At 54.7% G+C, this 15,251-nt stretch overlaps 1 protein-coding gene across 22 annotated transcripts in view; it reads left to right on the top strand.

The window, feature by feature from the left end:
* Positions 1-14,498, top strand: part of IQCE (IQ motif containing E) — a 50,204-nt gene extending 35,706 nt beyond the window's left edge. For 11 of the 22 annotated variants that reach the window (XM_063667194.1, XM_063667193.1, XM_063667195.1 and 8 more), the window contains 6 exons: positions 2,088-2,255; positions 5,095-5,118; positions 8,521-8,631; positions 9,405-9,604; positions 10,734-10,837; positions 13,648-14,498. In XM_063667194.1, the coding sequence (XP_063523264.1) occupies positions 2,088-2,255; positions 5,095-5,118; positions 8,521-8,631; positions 9,405-9,604; positions 10,734-10,837; positions 13,648-13,769 (729 nt within the window). In that variant the 3' untranslated portion in view covers positions 13,770-14,498. Of the gene's footprint in view, positions 1-2,087; positions 2,256-5,094; positions 5,119-8,520; positions 8,632-9,404; positions 9,605-10,733; positions 11,164-13,647 lie in introns of those variants that run through there. The other 11 variants (XM_054494559.2, XM_054494557.2, XM_054494568.2 and 8 more) reach the window with 3 other exon arrangements.
* The last annotated feature ends 753 nt before the right edge of the window (positions 14,499-15,251 follow it).

Below are 15,251 nucleotides of genomic sequence, written 5' to 3'. Positions count from 1 at the left end.
ATGGTGGGGTTATAAGCATTTTTTTTTTTTTTTTTTTTTACTTTCTTTTAGTGTTGTCTGAATTTTTCGTAATAAGCATGTATTAGCTTTGTGTTATTTTCCTCCTCAGGAAACATTTCTATTTTAGAGAAAAGGAAGAGTGGGATTAATTGAGTGATCAGCTCTCCGAGTAGGGGAATCAGTTCTCAGCATTCACGTGGGAATGATTAATTGTAGGTTAAATGGAGTGACAAGAGTCGGTTTAAGAGTTGCCTCAAGGAATTTATAAGCATGTGAAAATTTAGATTTTTTTAGCTGTCTGTAGTTGTGTGAGTAAATGTTCATTTATCTTCTGAGAAGCTGATTTTACCTTTCTGATCACATTGGCACGGGCCACGTACTAACAGATGATCTCACTTTAGTGGAACGGAGACCTGAAAATGTGTCAGGACTGGGGGGAGATGAGGCTTTTCTTGGGGTTACAAAATCGGAATGTGGAAGCCCAGGGCCGGAATGCTGGTGCCAAGCAACTTGGTGCCACAGCTAAAGAGATCTGGAAACAGCTGGCTGTGTGGATGTACCCGGGGCATCTTCGTCAGGGATGTTAAGATGTGCAGACACCCAAGTGACCGTCCTAGGAAGTTTACACTCCCAGGTCCCTAGAAACAGGAGGCAGGGCACACAAGGCCACACAGGAGCGGCGCGTCGGCCAGGAGGCGGCAGCGTCGTGCGGAAGACCCGGGCCAGGGCCTTTATCATGAGAAGCAGCGGGTGAGGTGAGGTGAGCCGGCTGGTTAGGGCCAGTGGGCTGGAAGCTTGAAGAATTTCAGCAGGATCTGGGTCACAGGGTGGTCTTCAGCTGTCCCGCACCTGGCCCTGAGTGATTAAGGCTGAGAAACACTGCCTTCTGGAGTGTGGGCCCCAATACAGGAGGCGATTCTCAGTGTGGGCACTGGATTAGCTGCTCGCATAGGATGGCTGTGCCCGAAGGCAGGCCCTTCACTGTCTAGGAATTGGCCAGGCCCAGAGGGGCAGCAAGGCCCCAGATGCCCAAGCATTGTTAACACACAGAAAATGAAAAGCCAGAGCAAGCCGTTCTGTGTTTGTTGAAGTCTGTGGACAGGCCACCTGCATCTGGCGCCTGGCCAGGTGTGCACTGGGAGCAGTCTTGTGTCTCCCTCCGGGGAGGGCTTTCGGCAGCAGCCTGCTCTCTACAGAGCTTGCGTTCTTGACATGAGAGGCCTTTTCATTTGTATTGGGTAGTGTCCTATGGGTGATACATTTGGAGTCATCAGTGTTAGAAATCATAATTTTTCTTTTTTCTTTTTAGAGACAGGGTCTCACTCTGTTGCCCAGGCTGGACTACAGCGGCACAATCATGGCTCACTGCAGCTTTGACCCCTGGGTTCAAACGATCCTCCTGCCTCAGCCTCCCGAGTAGCTGAGACCACAGTGGTGTGCCACCACACCCGGGTATTTCTTGAATTTTTTCATAGAGATGGGGTCTCGCTATGTTGGCCAGGCTGGTCTTGAACTCCTGGGCTCAAGGGATCCTCCCTGCTTGGCCCCCCACATTGTTGGGATTACAAGCATGAGCCACTGCACCCAGCCTGAAATCATGGCTATTTCAATGGTTGTTATAGCAATCCTGGCTTGTTTCTACCTTAAAAACCATGCTAGAAATATATATCAATCCCAGAAATCCCATGTTTATAATTTAGAGTATTAAACTAGAAAACAGAAAAGGACCCCAGAAAAACAGACAATTCTTGCAGGAACAAAATGTGACTGAGTGTAGTGAGTGTGTGACGGCCGTGTGAAGAAGCGTCCTCTCTCCCTCCCAGGAGGCACTGCCAGGCAGAGTTAAGGGAGTTTAATGAGAAGCGCGTCTGCACTTGTGTGCTCGCCTAGACGCTGTTTCTCAGCAGTACAAGAGACCGCTGTCATGTGGCCTGCAGACCAGTGTGGAACAGCTCTCTCCCCCACATTAATAAGACTCGCCTGATAAGCACAGCCGCACCATGCCAAGTAATATCCTGTCCCCTTGCCGGATAATGATTGTCCCTGCCCTGGCTTCATCGTCCTCTTACTCCTTCAATTTCCTGCAGGCCCAAGAGCTCCCAGCTCCCACTCCCAGCCGCAGGCACTGCGAGCAAGACTGGCCGCCGGATTCCAGCGAGGAGGGGCTCCTGCGGCCACGCTCCCCCTGCTCTGATGGGAGAAGAGACGCCGCGGCCAGAGTCCTGCAGGCCCAGTGGAAGGTGTACAAGCACAAGGTGAGGCTCCCCGGGGCGACCCGGGCTGCTCCCTGTGAGTCTTCGTGCTCCAAGGCAAGCCACTCACTCTCCAGGAATGACTAGGCCTGGAGGCGCAGCCGGGCCCAGGTGTCTGAGCACCGTAACATACAGAAAATAAAAACCTCATTTACACACTGACTCCTCCGTTCTGGGTGCATTTTGTGCAGTAGTGAATAACACGCCACATTTCTTTCCATACAGTTTTCTTGCAGAACTATTCGAAAGTAAGTTTTAGATGTTATGAAACATCGGCATGTATCTTCTAAGAAAAAGTATTTTCTCCTACCTGACCACAGCACCGTGACTGCACCTAGGACTGCCAGCAGTTTTCTATCCTCACCTAACGGCCCTTCCTATTCACATTTCCCAAACGTCCCGAGATGCCACCTGCAGCTATCTGTTTCCTGCCAGCATTCAGCCTCGGAGGTTCTCAACCCACGTCCCGTCAGAGCCTGGGGGTTGGTTGGTTACGTCTCCTTAGTGTGGTTCACAGCAGCCTCCACCCTTTCTTTTCTTTCACCAACAGTTCACCCTGGCAGATTTTGTTTGTTTTTCTGAGTTAGAGTCTTGCTCTGTTATCCAGGCTGGAGTGCAATGGCATGATCTTGGCTCACTGCAACCTCCGCCTCCTGGGTTCAAGCGATTCTCCTGCCTCAGCCTCCCAAGTAGTTGTGATACAGGTGCTCGCCACCACGCCCAGCTAATTTTTGTATTTTTGGTAGAGACAGGATTTCACCTTATTAGCCAGGCTGGTCTCGAACTTCTGGCCTCAGGTGATCCACCCATCTTGGCTTCCCAAAGTGCCAGGATTACAGGCATGAGCTACCACACCCGGCCTTTTTTTTCTTTTTTCATAGAGACAGGGTCTCACTCCGTCACTCAGGCTGGAGTGCAGTGGCACAATCACAGCTCACTGCAGCCTCGACCTCCTGGGCTCAAGCAATCCTCCGGCCTCAGCCCCCCAAGTAGTTGGGACTACAGGCAGGCACCACCACACCTGGCCAATTTTTGTAGAGACGGGTCTTGCTGTGTTGTCCAGGCTGGTCTTGAACTCCTGAGCTAAAGCCATTTACCTGCCTCGGCCTCCCAGAGTGCTGGGATTACAGGTGTGAGCTACCACACCTAGATTTTTTTCTTTTCCTTTTTTTTTTTGAGATGGAGTTTCGCTCTTGTGGCCCAGGCTGGAGTGCAGTGGCGTGATCCCAGCTAACTGCAACCTCTGCCTCCCAGGTTCAAGCGATTCTCCTGCCTCAGCTTCCCAAGTAGCTGGGATTACAGGCATGTGCCACCACGCCCAGCTAATTTTTGTATTTTTATTAGAGACAGGGTTTCACCACGTTGGCCAGACTGGTCTCAAACTCCTGACCCCAGGTGATCCACCTGCCTTGGTCTCCCAAAGTGCTGGGATTATAGGCGTGAGCCACCGCGCCTGGCCTTTTTTTTTTCTTTTTAAAGAGATTTTCTTTGGCAATGGGCAGGCCGGTGTGTTACAGAATGTTCCCTGTCCTGGATCTGTTTCCTTGTGGGGTCATTAACTTATTCCTCTGTCCCCTTAATTTCCCATAAATGAGAAATAAGGTCTCCAGCTCTGATTCACCTGGGTTTGCTTTTGGCAAGAATGTCTCACGTCGAGGCTGTGTACCCCCATCCCCTCGAGACATGGATGGGCCAGGCCGGCCCCTGTTTGTGTTTCTAACCTGGTCATGGCTGCTGGCTTTCGCCATTTTAAAGAAACGAGTTTCCCGTGGTAACTGGCCAGCAGTCTATAGGGGAGAGTTTGGCCTCCATGAGGTCTGTCCCCACCACCTTTCCCCTTGTGGCCTTAGTGTCCTTCATGTCACAGCTGTCTTCGTCTGAAAAGCAGTTTCCTTATTAGTGGGGCCAACTCCTGGTCCTCCCAAAAGGGTGGGAGAAAACTTAGTGACTTCTCTTTAGGTGCTAAGCAGATGCTGGCTTGTCTGTCTGTCTGTCTCTCTCTCTCATTCAGTATATATATTTCTTTGCTTCCATCTTATATTGTGCTGGTCCTTGTACTCAGTTCCTCCTTAATCTCCCAAGGGAAAGATCCTGTGTACAGTAGTACAAACGTGGGCCATGCACTCTGATGACTATGGAAAATCAGCCGGCTGATGTACCTGTCATCCAGCCGTGGTCATTCCGTGCCATCAAGTGCACGCTGATTAACTTGGCGTCAACATCCGGGGAGGACTTCGCTCACATCTATAAGAACACGTGCTCCGAGGGACCCTCTCTACTGACTGTGACGCTGTGTGTCAGCTGCAGCCTGAGAAACTTCCCAAGACACCCCAGGGTGACTGATGACCAGCCAGGCTGGGGCCAGTGATCCAGACCCCTGAACCAAATCCCCCTTCATAACGTCCCCAGCAGGCAGCCTCAGCCTCCGAATTCTGGAGCTTATCCAGAGAGGACGGTGGTCCAGACACCTGTGCTGTGAGAGAGCTCTCACATCGGGCCCACATCCACCTCCTTAGGTGCACAGCTTGGCCTAATGGAGTCCCTTCTGCACAGCCAGGGGACTGGCACACGGCACAGACACATCCCTTCATCTGCAGCTTGGGCCACCTCATGTGACTCCTGGAGAATTCCCGCCATCCTAATTCTGCCTCTGACTTTCGTCCTCCTTACAAAGGCGTTTGTTTGCTGGGCCCTGGCAGCTCGGGAGGGAGGAGCCAGGGCAGCCAGGCCTCTTGTTGGCTTGATCGACACCTGTTGGCCAGATGAAGGAATGAAAACCACTGTGTGGGGAAACATTCATCCTTCTCGTATTAATTCATATATTTTTTCTTTTTTTTTCCAGAAAAAAAAGGCTGTTCTGGATGAGGTAAGTGAGGTTTATTTCTTCAGTTTCGAAATTCGGATTTGTATTTTGTTGTAAAGTAGGTGAGGGGATATTTAAAGATGTGTTGATTCCTTTTCTTTTCTTTTTTTTTCGAGACGGAATCTCACTCTGTTGCCCAGGCTGGAGTGCAGTGGTGCAATCTTGGCTCACTGCAACCTCCGCCTCCTTGGTTCAAGCGATTCTCCTGCCTCAGCCTCCCTGGTAGCTGGGATTACAGGCACGCACCACTGTGCCCAGCTAATTTTTGCATTTTTAGTAGAGACGGGGTTTCTCCATGTTGGCCAGGCTGGTCTCCAACTCCTGACCTTAGGTGATTTGCCCATCTTGGCCTCCCAAAGTGCAGGAATTATAGGCGTGAGCCACCGTGCCCAGCGAGTCCTTCTTTTCATGAAACCAAACCAGACCCCAACATTAAGTATAAAATACATAAGAAACAGAAACATCAAATAAATATTTGGACAATTTCCCACTTTCAAAATCTCTTCATTCCTTCCTTCCTTCCATTCCTTCCTTCTTTTCATGCACGTTCACTGATCACCAGCCCTGCGTGGGGCGGTCTCAGAGGCCCTGGGACACAAAGGCCCAAACACACAAGTGAACGAGTGGTTACAGCCCGGGGTGGCGCTGGGGGTGGCCGGCCCTGCACACAAAGGCCAGGAGGTCCCTGCAAGGGGTGACGTGCAAGGTGGGCCTCGCAGGACACATCAGAGCTCGCTGGACCAGCAAGTGAGGGGAGGGCATCCCAGCAGAGCCGGTGGGACAAGGAGTCTGAGACGGGGCGAGGGCATGGAACTGGAATGAAGGTTGAGTATGTCACCCACACCTGAGAACTGACAGATTGATGAACAGTGCGGTTCCAGCCATGGCCCTATTTAGGGAGGAGCTAGAAAGTGAGATCTTTATTTTGCTGGAGTCCTGGTGGCCTCTGAGATGCTGCCCTCTCCTCTAGGGCCCCTTCAGGGACAGCAGTGTATTTCCACTTAGACTGCAGGAGAGGACCCAGCCCCAGTCAGTCAGAGCGGGCGCTGGGCCGCAGGGCTTCTCACGCTGCCTTCTTCCTCGCCCACAGCTGCTTCTCAGTGGCGGGGCAGACTCGGCACCCGCTTGTCCTCACACTCCCCAGGTGCGTCTGATGTCAGCAGGGTTGACAGCTCTGCTGTCAGGGTGGGGCTTGACTTCCCCCTGCCCCACCCACTGTCCCCTTCCCTTTGGCCACATTACCCATCCACAAGTGTTTGCTGGGCTCCTGCCACGTGCCGGGCACCAGAGGAGCTTGTAACAGACCAGCCAGATACTGTCCAAATGTCACGGGGTTCATACTCTGCAGTCAGGACAGCCAGTATGGTCGCGGGTGTGGGCGGCGCACCAGGCTCAGTGGCCTGCGCGCAGCTGCAGTGGGAGCATGTTGGCATCTGATGGCCAGGCCACAGCCACACGAGCTCCCTCCACGAGCAGATAGCTGGACTGCCCACCTGGCCCAGCACACTGCCCCTGAGGAAGGGACCCCTGCTCGCCACTGCCCTAGTCCTCAGCCTTCGGTTCTGCAGCCCTTCCGTGCCTGGCCTTCTAGTCCCTAGACCTGCCCCACAGACACACCCTTGTCCATACCCATCTTACACATCTGCAATGGCAACTTCCAACATCCCCGTCTCTGACAGTCCCTGCCATCCTCCAGCAGCCCTCAGGCCCTCATCCCGAGGTCTCCAGCACGTCAGCCTCCCACCTGTCCACCCACCACAGCCTGCCCAGGTTCCCGGTCCCCACAGCCGGCTGCGGTTCCTAGCACACGCCCCTGCCTGGCATCTCACTTTGTGGTTATTCTTGCCAGCCGCCCGTCAGAATGCAAGCTCTGTCTTTTTGCCACAACACCTCTGGTGCCTAGACTAGCGCCTGGCATATGGGAGGCGTGGGGTAAATGCCCTCCAGCGAGCGGGTGAGGGGATGCAGGCTCCTCGGCTCATGGGCCAATCAATGGTGGGTGCCATCTCCCCGTCCTGCTTCTCTCCCTGGCGCCCCCCATGCCTCAGGGTCCTCATCTCTAAGTAAAGACAGCAGTGAGGCTGCCTGTGTGGGGCTGTGGTGAACGTGGGGTTTGCCAGTGTGTGTGCAGTGTGTGGCGTGACGGAGATGCATGCCCCTGTCACCCCTCCGGCTGGTGCAGAGCCCCCTGTACCTGGCAGCTGCTTTACCGGAAGCTTCTGGGCAGCCTCCACGTGGTCACCACACTCTGGCGGGTCATTCATTGTTAATAGCTGGTGCTGCCTCGCCCTCCTTTGCTGAGCTCTTTTCCCACCCCAGCTTTAAGACAAAACAAAGGTGCTTTCTGTTCCAACAGCAGCAAGCCTGCTAAACTCACGTGGCATGGGGCTCGGTGGGCACGCTTGTCATTCTCCTAACGTGTTTGAGAGCTGCCCATCTATCAGGCTGGGAGGGTTCACAGAGCTAGAGGCAGATGGTTCAAAAATAAGTGCTTCCCCGAAAATGGAGCGTGAACTTCTCACGGAGCTTCCCTGTCCTTTTTTTTTTTTTTTTGAGATAGAGTCTCACTGCGTCACCCAGGCTGGAGTGCAGTGGCCCAATCTTGGCTCACTGCAATCTCTGCCTCCCAGGTTCAAACGATTCTCATGCCTCAGCCTCCTGAGTAGCTGGGACTACAGGCATGTGCCGCCATGCCTGGCTAATCTTTTAGTAGAGACAGGTTTTTACCATATTGGCCAGGCTAGTCTCAAACTCCTGGGCTCAATGGATATTTCCACCTCAGCCTCCCAAAGCACTGGATGACAGGTGTGTGCCATGCCCAGCTAATTTTTTGTAGAGACAAGGTCTTGCTATGTTGCCCAGGCTGATCTGAATTTCCTGGGCTCAAGTGATCATCCTGCCTCAGCCTCCCGAAGTGCTGGGATTACAGGCATGAGCCACTGCACCCAGCCACATTTCCTAAGAAAATCATTTAAGGATAAATAATTCTCTTAAGATCACTTTAGAGGTCTTGTGGCCCCTTGCTTGATTTAGAAGACATCTATGGAAAGTAGATGAAACCAATAAACTATTCTAACCTGAAAAAACGCTCCAACATGAAAACATAACCAGCTCCTATTAGCCGCTGAAAGGGACTGCAGTGAGCAGCAGGCCCCTTGCCATTCCCAGAGTCCCCACCGTGCTGACAGGCGCCGTGCCCTGTGTTCCCTGGGGCGCCGGTGAGTTTCTCCCGGACTGGGGTGAGTGGGAGCACGGACGGCTCTTTGAGAGACCGTGGCTGCGCAGCCGTGAGGGGAGTCACGTTCTCTGCTGCCGTGGCAGATCTCCCCTTGGCGCCTCCCTCTCGCCCGCCGTTGCCCCGGGCACTCACACCCGCTTTTCTCTCCCTGCTTCCTTCCCTGACAGGCAGCTGTGGTGCTTCAGGCAGCTTTCAGGGGACATCTGGCGCGGACAAAGCTCTTAGCAAGCAAAGCACATGGCTCAGAGCCACCCAGCGTGCCAGGCCTCCCAGACCAGGTAATGTTGGGGTGCTGGACATCCCAGTGGCCATCTCCAGAGCTGCTCATCTCGCACTCCATCCACCGAGAAAGCGCAGGGCACCCCTCAGCCTCCACATCCCCACCCGCCCAGCAGGTGTCCCCTACACTCCATCCCTGGCCACGCAGGCCCCTCTGCACAGGCCCCTCTGCGCAGGCCCCGGATGGATGTGGCGTTAGGGCCAGATTGCCTTAAGCTGTTGGAGAGTCAAGTAGCTCCATGAAGATGTAGCTAAAAACTACTAAAGACAGATGCAGGCCATGCCGGCCCCTCCTCTGTATTGAGGACCAGGTGTTTGTTTAAGAATCCCTACAGTAGGCCAGGCTCGGTGGCTCACACCTGTAATCCCAGCACTTTTGGAGGCCGAGGCAGGTGGATCACGAGGTCAGGAGATCGAGACCATCCTGGCTAACAAAGTGAAACCCCGTCTCTACTAAAAATACAAAAAATTAGTTGGGCGTGGTGGCGGGTGCCTGTAGTCCCAGCTACTCAGGAGGCTGAGGCAGGAGAATGGCGTGAACCTGGGAGGCAGAGCTTGCAGTGAGCCGAGATCGCGCCACTGCACTCCAGCCTGGGCAACAGAGTGAGACTCCGTCTCAAAAATAAATGAATAAATAAATAAATAAATAAGAATCCCTACAGTTTAAAAATTCAGAACCTGCCACCAGGAGGCTGCTCACTGACCAGCAATTCCCGGGAGGCAGGGCCACCTGAAAAGGAAACTGAGCTCTTCCTGTGTCCCTGACGCCCAGGGTGCCCTGGGGGTAGAGCGCCGGGAGCCGGCAGGGGGCTGCCAAACAGTCATCTTCCCTGCTGTCCTTGCGCCCCAGAGCTCTCCCGTGCCCCGCGTTCCGAGCCCCATCACCCAGGCCGAGGGCAGCCCTGTGCAGGAGGAGGCCATCGTCATCATCCAGTCTGCTCTGCGGGCACACCTGGCCCGGGCCAGGCACAGGTGAGTCAGGATCACAGGGACGTGGGACACAGAGGTGGCACGAGAGGCTGCCCACCGCAATGGGCCCGGAGCACTGGGCACAGGGCATGTAGCGGGAACTGGAGCAGCGCCTGCCGCCTGCCCGCGGGACCTCGGTTTGGAGCCAGAGTAAAGGCTTTACATCCTGAGGACTCCCTGCTGCACCACGGATGTGGAGTGGGCTGGAAGTTGTGATCCTCAGGGGAGGCCCTTCCGGAGTCGCTTCTTCCCTGCTGGGAGGAGATGAGAAGAGGAGCTTCAGACACCGTGTAGCTCAGGTCACCATCAGTCTGTGGCCTGGCTTTCGGCTGTGCTGATAGGTCATCCCTGTGAAAGAAAACTGTGATGTGACCTCCTTGTTGGACACGGCATGCGACAGGCGACGTGTGCAGGGTCTAGATGGCAGCGTTCCCACAGGCCTCCTGGTGGGTTCACTAGGACTCTCTTGATTGCAGAAATCAAAACCCCTTGAAGTGAGCCTGGGCAGAGGGGGAGTTTATAGTAAGGGGAAGAGACGGCCCTGCTCTGTCACCCCCCTCTGCTTCACCCCACGTGGGGTTTGTTCCCCTCTTATCACAGACTGCTCTGGTTCTCGGCCTCCATGGTGGAGCCGCGCTGCCACCCAGCACTTCCGAGTGGGCAGTTTCTCCCTCCGAGGCCACACCTGCAGCTCATGGTCCTGACCCCACGTGACCTGGGACACACCATGGGTTCAGGAGTCGGGGACCCATCCCTGGGCAGCGAGCCCCAGCCAGGAGGTGGAGGGCCATGCAGCCTGCAAGCATGTCCCCAGGGAATGGCAGCTGGGCTGACCCAGACAGGAGACAGGGAAGGGAGCCGTCTGAGGCCAGCTTATAAAACCGTGCTGGCCTGACCTCAGCATGGTCCCCGAGGAGATGGACGGGGTCGTGTCTGAGGCTCTTCACCGCCAGATGTTTCTGGACCCTGGGTGCATATCGGGTACAGCGCTGGTCGTGGGGCTCGGGGCTGGCTGTGTTTGCTCTCATTGGAATACCTACCTCCAGGCAAATTACTGAGGCTGCCGTAAATCTCAGAGAGGTTTGTACTCTCTAAAGGCAGAATCAGCTGGCGTTTTCTGTTTTTTTTCCAGCGCTACCGGTAAAAGAACCACCACCGCAGCTTCTACCAAGAGGAGATCGGCTTCAGCCACACACGGGGACGCCTCCTCCCCACCCTTCCTCGCAGCTCTTCCTGGTAATTTCATTCATTTGGATTCTGGCACCAGGGCAGCTGGTCTGCTGAGGTCTCAGCCAAAGAGTGGCCACCTCCAGGAAGCCCGGGCTGTGTCGGGACGGAAGGGAGGAGTGTCCCATCTGGAGCTGCCTCTGAACTAAGCATCGCCTCATGCCAGGAAGGCCCCCAACAGGGCCCCCCTTGCCCCAGCTTGTCCTTTGTCCCTGGAATTGCCGAGGTCCTTGCTGTCTTTATTTTTGCTCTCAGCTCCAACGGGACCGAGGTGGCTTCCTCTTTCGGGCCAGCATTTCTCCTGTTTGTTTGTTGAGTAAAACCGTGTTATTGTTTCCTTTTCTACTTTGTTAAAGTCCAAAAACAGTCAGTGAAGAAGCCGCTGGCACTGCAGGATGCCACACCCTCGTGTGAGGCCTCATCCCTGCTCTGTCCAGAGCTGATGGGGATGCCCCAGCAGGGCCCTGCCTTTCTCTGGCCGTCAGTCCTTTCATGTTTAAAGTAGAGAACGGGCTAGACAGCTCGAAAGCCACTCTCCACCCCAAATCTATGCTGCTCTGTGTGGACTTGAGATCCCGTGTCTCATCCTGCAATTAGAAACCCCCCATTGACACTTCTGTAAAGGGAGGATGAGTGCAGAGGCACACTGTTGAGACTCGGGACTATCGGGATATGGAGAAGGGCAGCCTTAAGACCCTGTTGAGGAGTGGAGTGTGGCGTGCGGGGCTGTCGCACGTGGGAAGTGTCAGGCGAAGGGCTCTGCCGTGCTGAGTCCTTAGGTCTCCAGGGTGGAGTCAGGGAAGGACGAGAGAGAACAGCAAGGAAAACCACAAAGGAAGAGGCTCTTCTGAGCCCAAAGGGTGAGGGTGAGGAAGGCCGGGGGGTGGAGGAGGGGTGAGGCCTGCCCAGGACCCACATGCCTTAATTTGAATGTCCCTTCAGGACGGGCCCAGGGAGCCGGCAGCCCCCCAGTACCGCTCCAGTCAGTGTGGGGGCGTGTGGGGGGCGGAGGCCTCACTTTCCTAGGAGATCCCTCCTGTGCTGACGTGCAGTCACGGAGTTGAGAAGAGGCCGTTTTGAGGCCCGCATCAGACCTGGAGCCCGAGAGCCTTCCCTCCCCAGGGGGTCCCGCTAGGGGCTGTGTTTTAGAGAGTCTCCTGCACGAGCTAAAAACTGTATACCACGTTTGACCTGGAAATACCACGTATGAAATCACATTTTATTCTTTTCATTTTTTAACCTAGTTTCGTCAGAGCCAGAAAACTTTGAACTTTGATATTCTCTCCAAAACCTCCATTTGTAAAGCTCAACACAAAGATGAGCAGCCTGGGGTTTCGGGGAAGAATGTACAGACACGCAAAGCGGTCGGGCCGGCCTGTGACTCGCGGGCTCTGCAAAAGGCTTTCAGTTGTTCTCCAGGAGCCGATTCTACCGGCTTCGCCAGACCCTGTGTTTCGTGACCTTTAGAGGCTTTGATCAGGGCTAAAGCGTGCGTTGATGCTGCCCTTTTCTCTTGCTAAACGCAAGTGATTTTAAAGAGGCAAGTTCATCCCAGTGACCCAGGGATTCAGCTTTATTGACCTAAGGAAATGTCTCTGTGAAAAGTATAAATCAAGCTTTTGTTTGAGCTGATTGGTTGTTTTTGAAGATAACCATGTTTTTAATTTCATAAGGTTCCCCTTTAATATGAATTTTCTTGAAAGTTGCAGGAAAAAAAAGCTGACACAGTTACAGTATCTGCGGCATGGCCAAATTGCCATTTCCTTCCCTTTTTAAAATCTCACATCAGCAGTTCATTACTTTTTTACTTTCATCTTTCAAGGCAGTAAGAGTCAGGCTCCCTGGCGAGGAGCTCTGGGGCTGCTGCTGTGGTAGGACCTGTCCTACCTACCACAGCTCTGGTACCCACCTCCATCCCGTCTGTAGGTGGCGTCCCATTCTAGAGTGGATTAAAAGTTCTGAATGCTCTAGTTGCTTATGAAGGAGCATCCAAGGGGGAATGGCCGAGCAGCTTGCAAGCTCACAGCGATCCGTGCCTTGCCCCTTCCTGCCCTCCATACCAGTGGCCAGCGAGTTAACAGGGAAGTTGACTTTTTTTTTTTTTGAGATGTGGTCTCGCTGTGTTGCCCAGGCTGGTCTAGAATTCCTGGGTTCAAGCCACCCTCCCACCTCGGCCTCCCAGAGTCCTGGGGTTGCAGGCATGAGCCACTGCACCCAGCAGAAACGCTCCTACACACGGGTAGGCGCCCGCCCAGGCCCCAGACTCCTGGACTGCTGCTGTGGGAGTGGCTTTCAGGGAATGCCTCCAGTGCGTACTCGAGCTTCCTCCGTGCTGTCAAATGTCTGCTTTTGCAGGTGTTTTGGTTGGGGGAAATGGTCAGAATACTCAGAGCTGAGTTTGAAGGCTAGGAGAGTGAGGCTTTCTGGCAGGTGTGTAAGTTGGTCCTGAGGGTGGAGAGTGAGGCTTTCTGGCAGGTGTGTAAGTTGGTCCTGAGGGTGGAGAGTGAGGCTTTCTGGCAGGTGTGTAAGTTGGTCCTGAGGGTGGAGAGTGAGGCTTTCTGGCAGGTGTGTAAGTTGGTCCTGAGGGTGGAGAGTGAGGCTTTCTGGCAGGTGTGTAAGTTGGTCCTGAGGGTGGAGAGTGAGGCTTTCTGGCAGGTGTGTGAGTTGGTCCTGAGGGCCTGTGTGCCCCATGGCTTACTGCTTCTGGGGGTGGCCTCCGTCTTGCCTGCTGGGGAAGAGCAGACAGTGTAAGGGTGTCCGTGGTGGCAGCCCCTGAGGTCAGCATGACTGACCCCTCTCCCTGTGGTTCATTTCCGCAGACCCCTCTCCCTCAGGGCCACAGGCCATGGCACCTCCACCTGGGGATGATGTCAACTCCGATGATTCCGACGATATTGTCATTGCACCATCTCTGCCCACGAAGAAGAACTTTCCAGTCTAGGTCCCCGTCACTGTCTCCATGCCGTGATAGCAGCGCTGCCAAGGACACAGGAGCCACGACGGGAAAGATAATTTATCGTGTTAGGAGAAGAACGATGATACCTACTTAACACCTCAGCATCTGCGTCGTGTCTCTTTGTGCTTTTGTTTGTGGAAGAAGACCCAAATGCCTTTACTTTATTCTCTGGAGAGGGCCAGCGGCTCGCATCCCCCTCATCTCCAGCTGCAGCTCGGATGGTGGATTTTCAGTGCAGACAGACACATCTGCCGTGAACTCGCAGACGCCAGGGAGCCCTGTAGTGACACGTTCTCTGACAGCACCTTGCCGCCTGCCCAAGACCTTGACCGTGAGGAGCTGCTATCCGCAGCCAGCACCAACACCATGCCCCCTCTTCCTGGTGACACCCTCAACAACCAGGATTTGCTCGATCTCAGTAGGCCAGGCAGACACGCCCTGCTGTGCCTTAGGAAGGTGTGAGACCAGCTTCTCCCATCCCCACAGCAAAACACGGCCTGTCCCAAGCCAGTGAGGAGCTAAAGACATCCAGGTCCCCAAATGATCTTACTCCATGCCCCACCCGCTCACACCATCCTTTCCTGTCACCCTTGCTACCCCCTGAGGCACTGCCCTCCAGAGCTGCCCTTCTCAGGAAGGAGTTTGGTTGGATTCTGTCACTGTGGAGACCAAGATTTTTTAAAATTCCCAATTATAATCACAAAAGCAGCATCACACTTGGTTTTGAGAACAGCGGGGTGATGTCTGTTCCCAAGCTGGTGGCAGGAGCCTTAGCCTCTGTGGGGCCACCTGGGGAAGAGGAGGAGAGGAGGGTCAGGAGGCAGGCTCGCCGTTCCAAGGGAGAGCACAGGCTCGTGGTGGGGCGTGTTGCATGTGGTGTCTGGGACAGTCCCCGTCACCCCATGTGTGTGGCCTCTGCACTCCCAGCTCCGTGGCTGGGCTGGGCTGGGTGTGCGGAGCCCATGGAGCCAGCAGCTGCAGAGGCCTAGGAGAAGCCCTTGGAGGCAGCAGCTGCAGAGGCCTAGGAGGGAGTTCCTGGGGGAAGCGCAGTGTCCAGTGCCCATCTCTTGCTTGTGTGTGAGATTAGCCCTTGCTGGGGCGTCAAGAGGAAGAGCCTTAGACCTGGGCGGGCCTTCAGGGGCATCTAGACCCCCTGCACAGCCCGGGCCTGGTGTCTGTATCTCCACAGCACCCCTGTGGGGAGCCCTGCCGGGGCTAGCCGCTGTCTCAGGAGAGACCCAACGTTAGCCCCTTCTTACACAGCCGACAGCTTCTCCCAAGGCTTCTGTCCACGGGGACAGGCTAACCCCTGGGCGCCTTTTCTGCAGCATGGTGGCCTTCTGAGTCACCTAAGCTGAGCCTGGGGCATCCTCTATGGCGGTCAGAAGGCCGATGGCCCCAACACAGTGGCTTGTGGAAGGGAGAGAGGAGGCTCTGCATGTCCACCTGCCCTAGGGGAGGAGGACA

This window comes from Pongo pygmaeus, chromosome 6 (genome assembly GCF_028885625.2).
Source record: "Pongo pygmaeus isolate AG05252 chromosome 6, NHGRI_mPonPyg2-v2.0_pri, whole genome shotgun sequence".
Lineage (NCBI taxonomy): Eukaryota > Metazoa > Chordata > Mammalia > Primates > Hominidae > Pongo > Pongo pygmaeus.
This window is presented reverse-complemented; position numbering and strand designations above follow the sequence as displayed.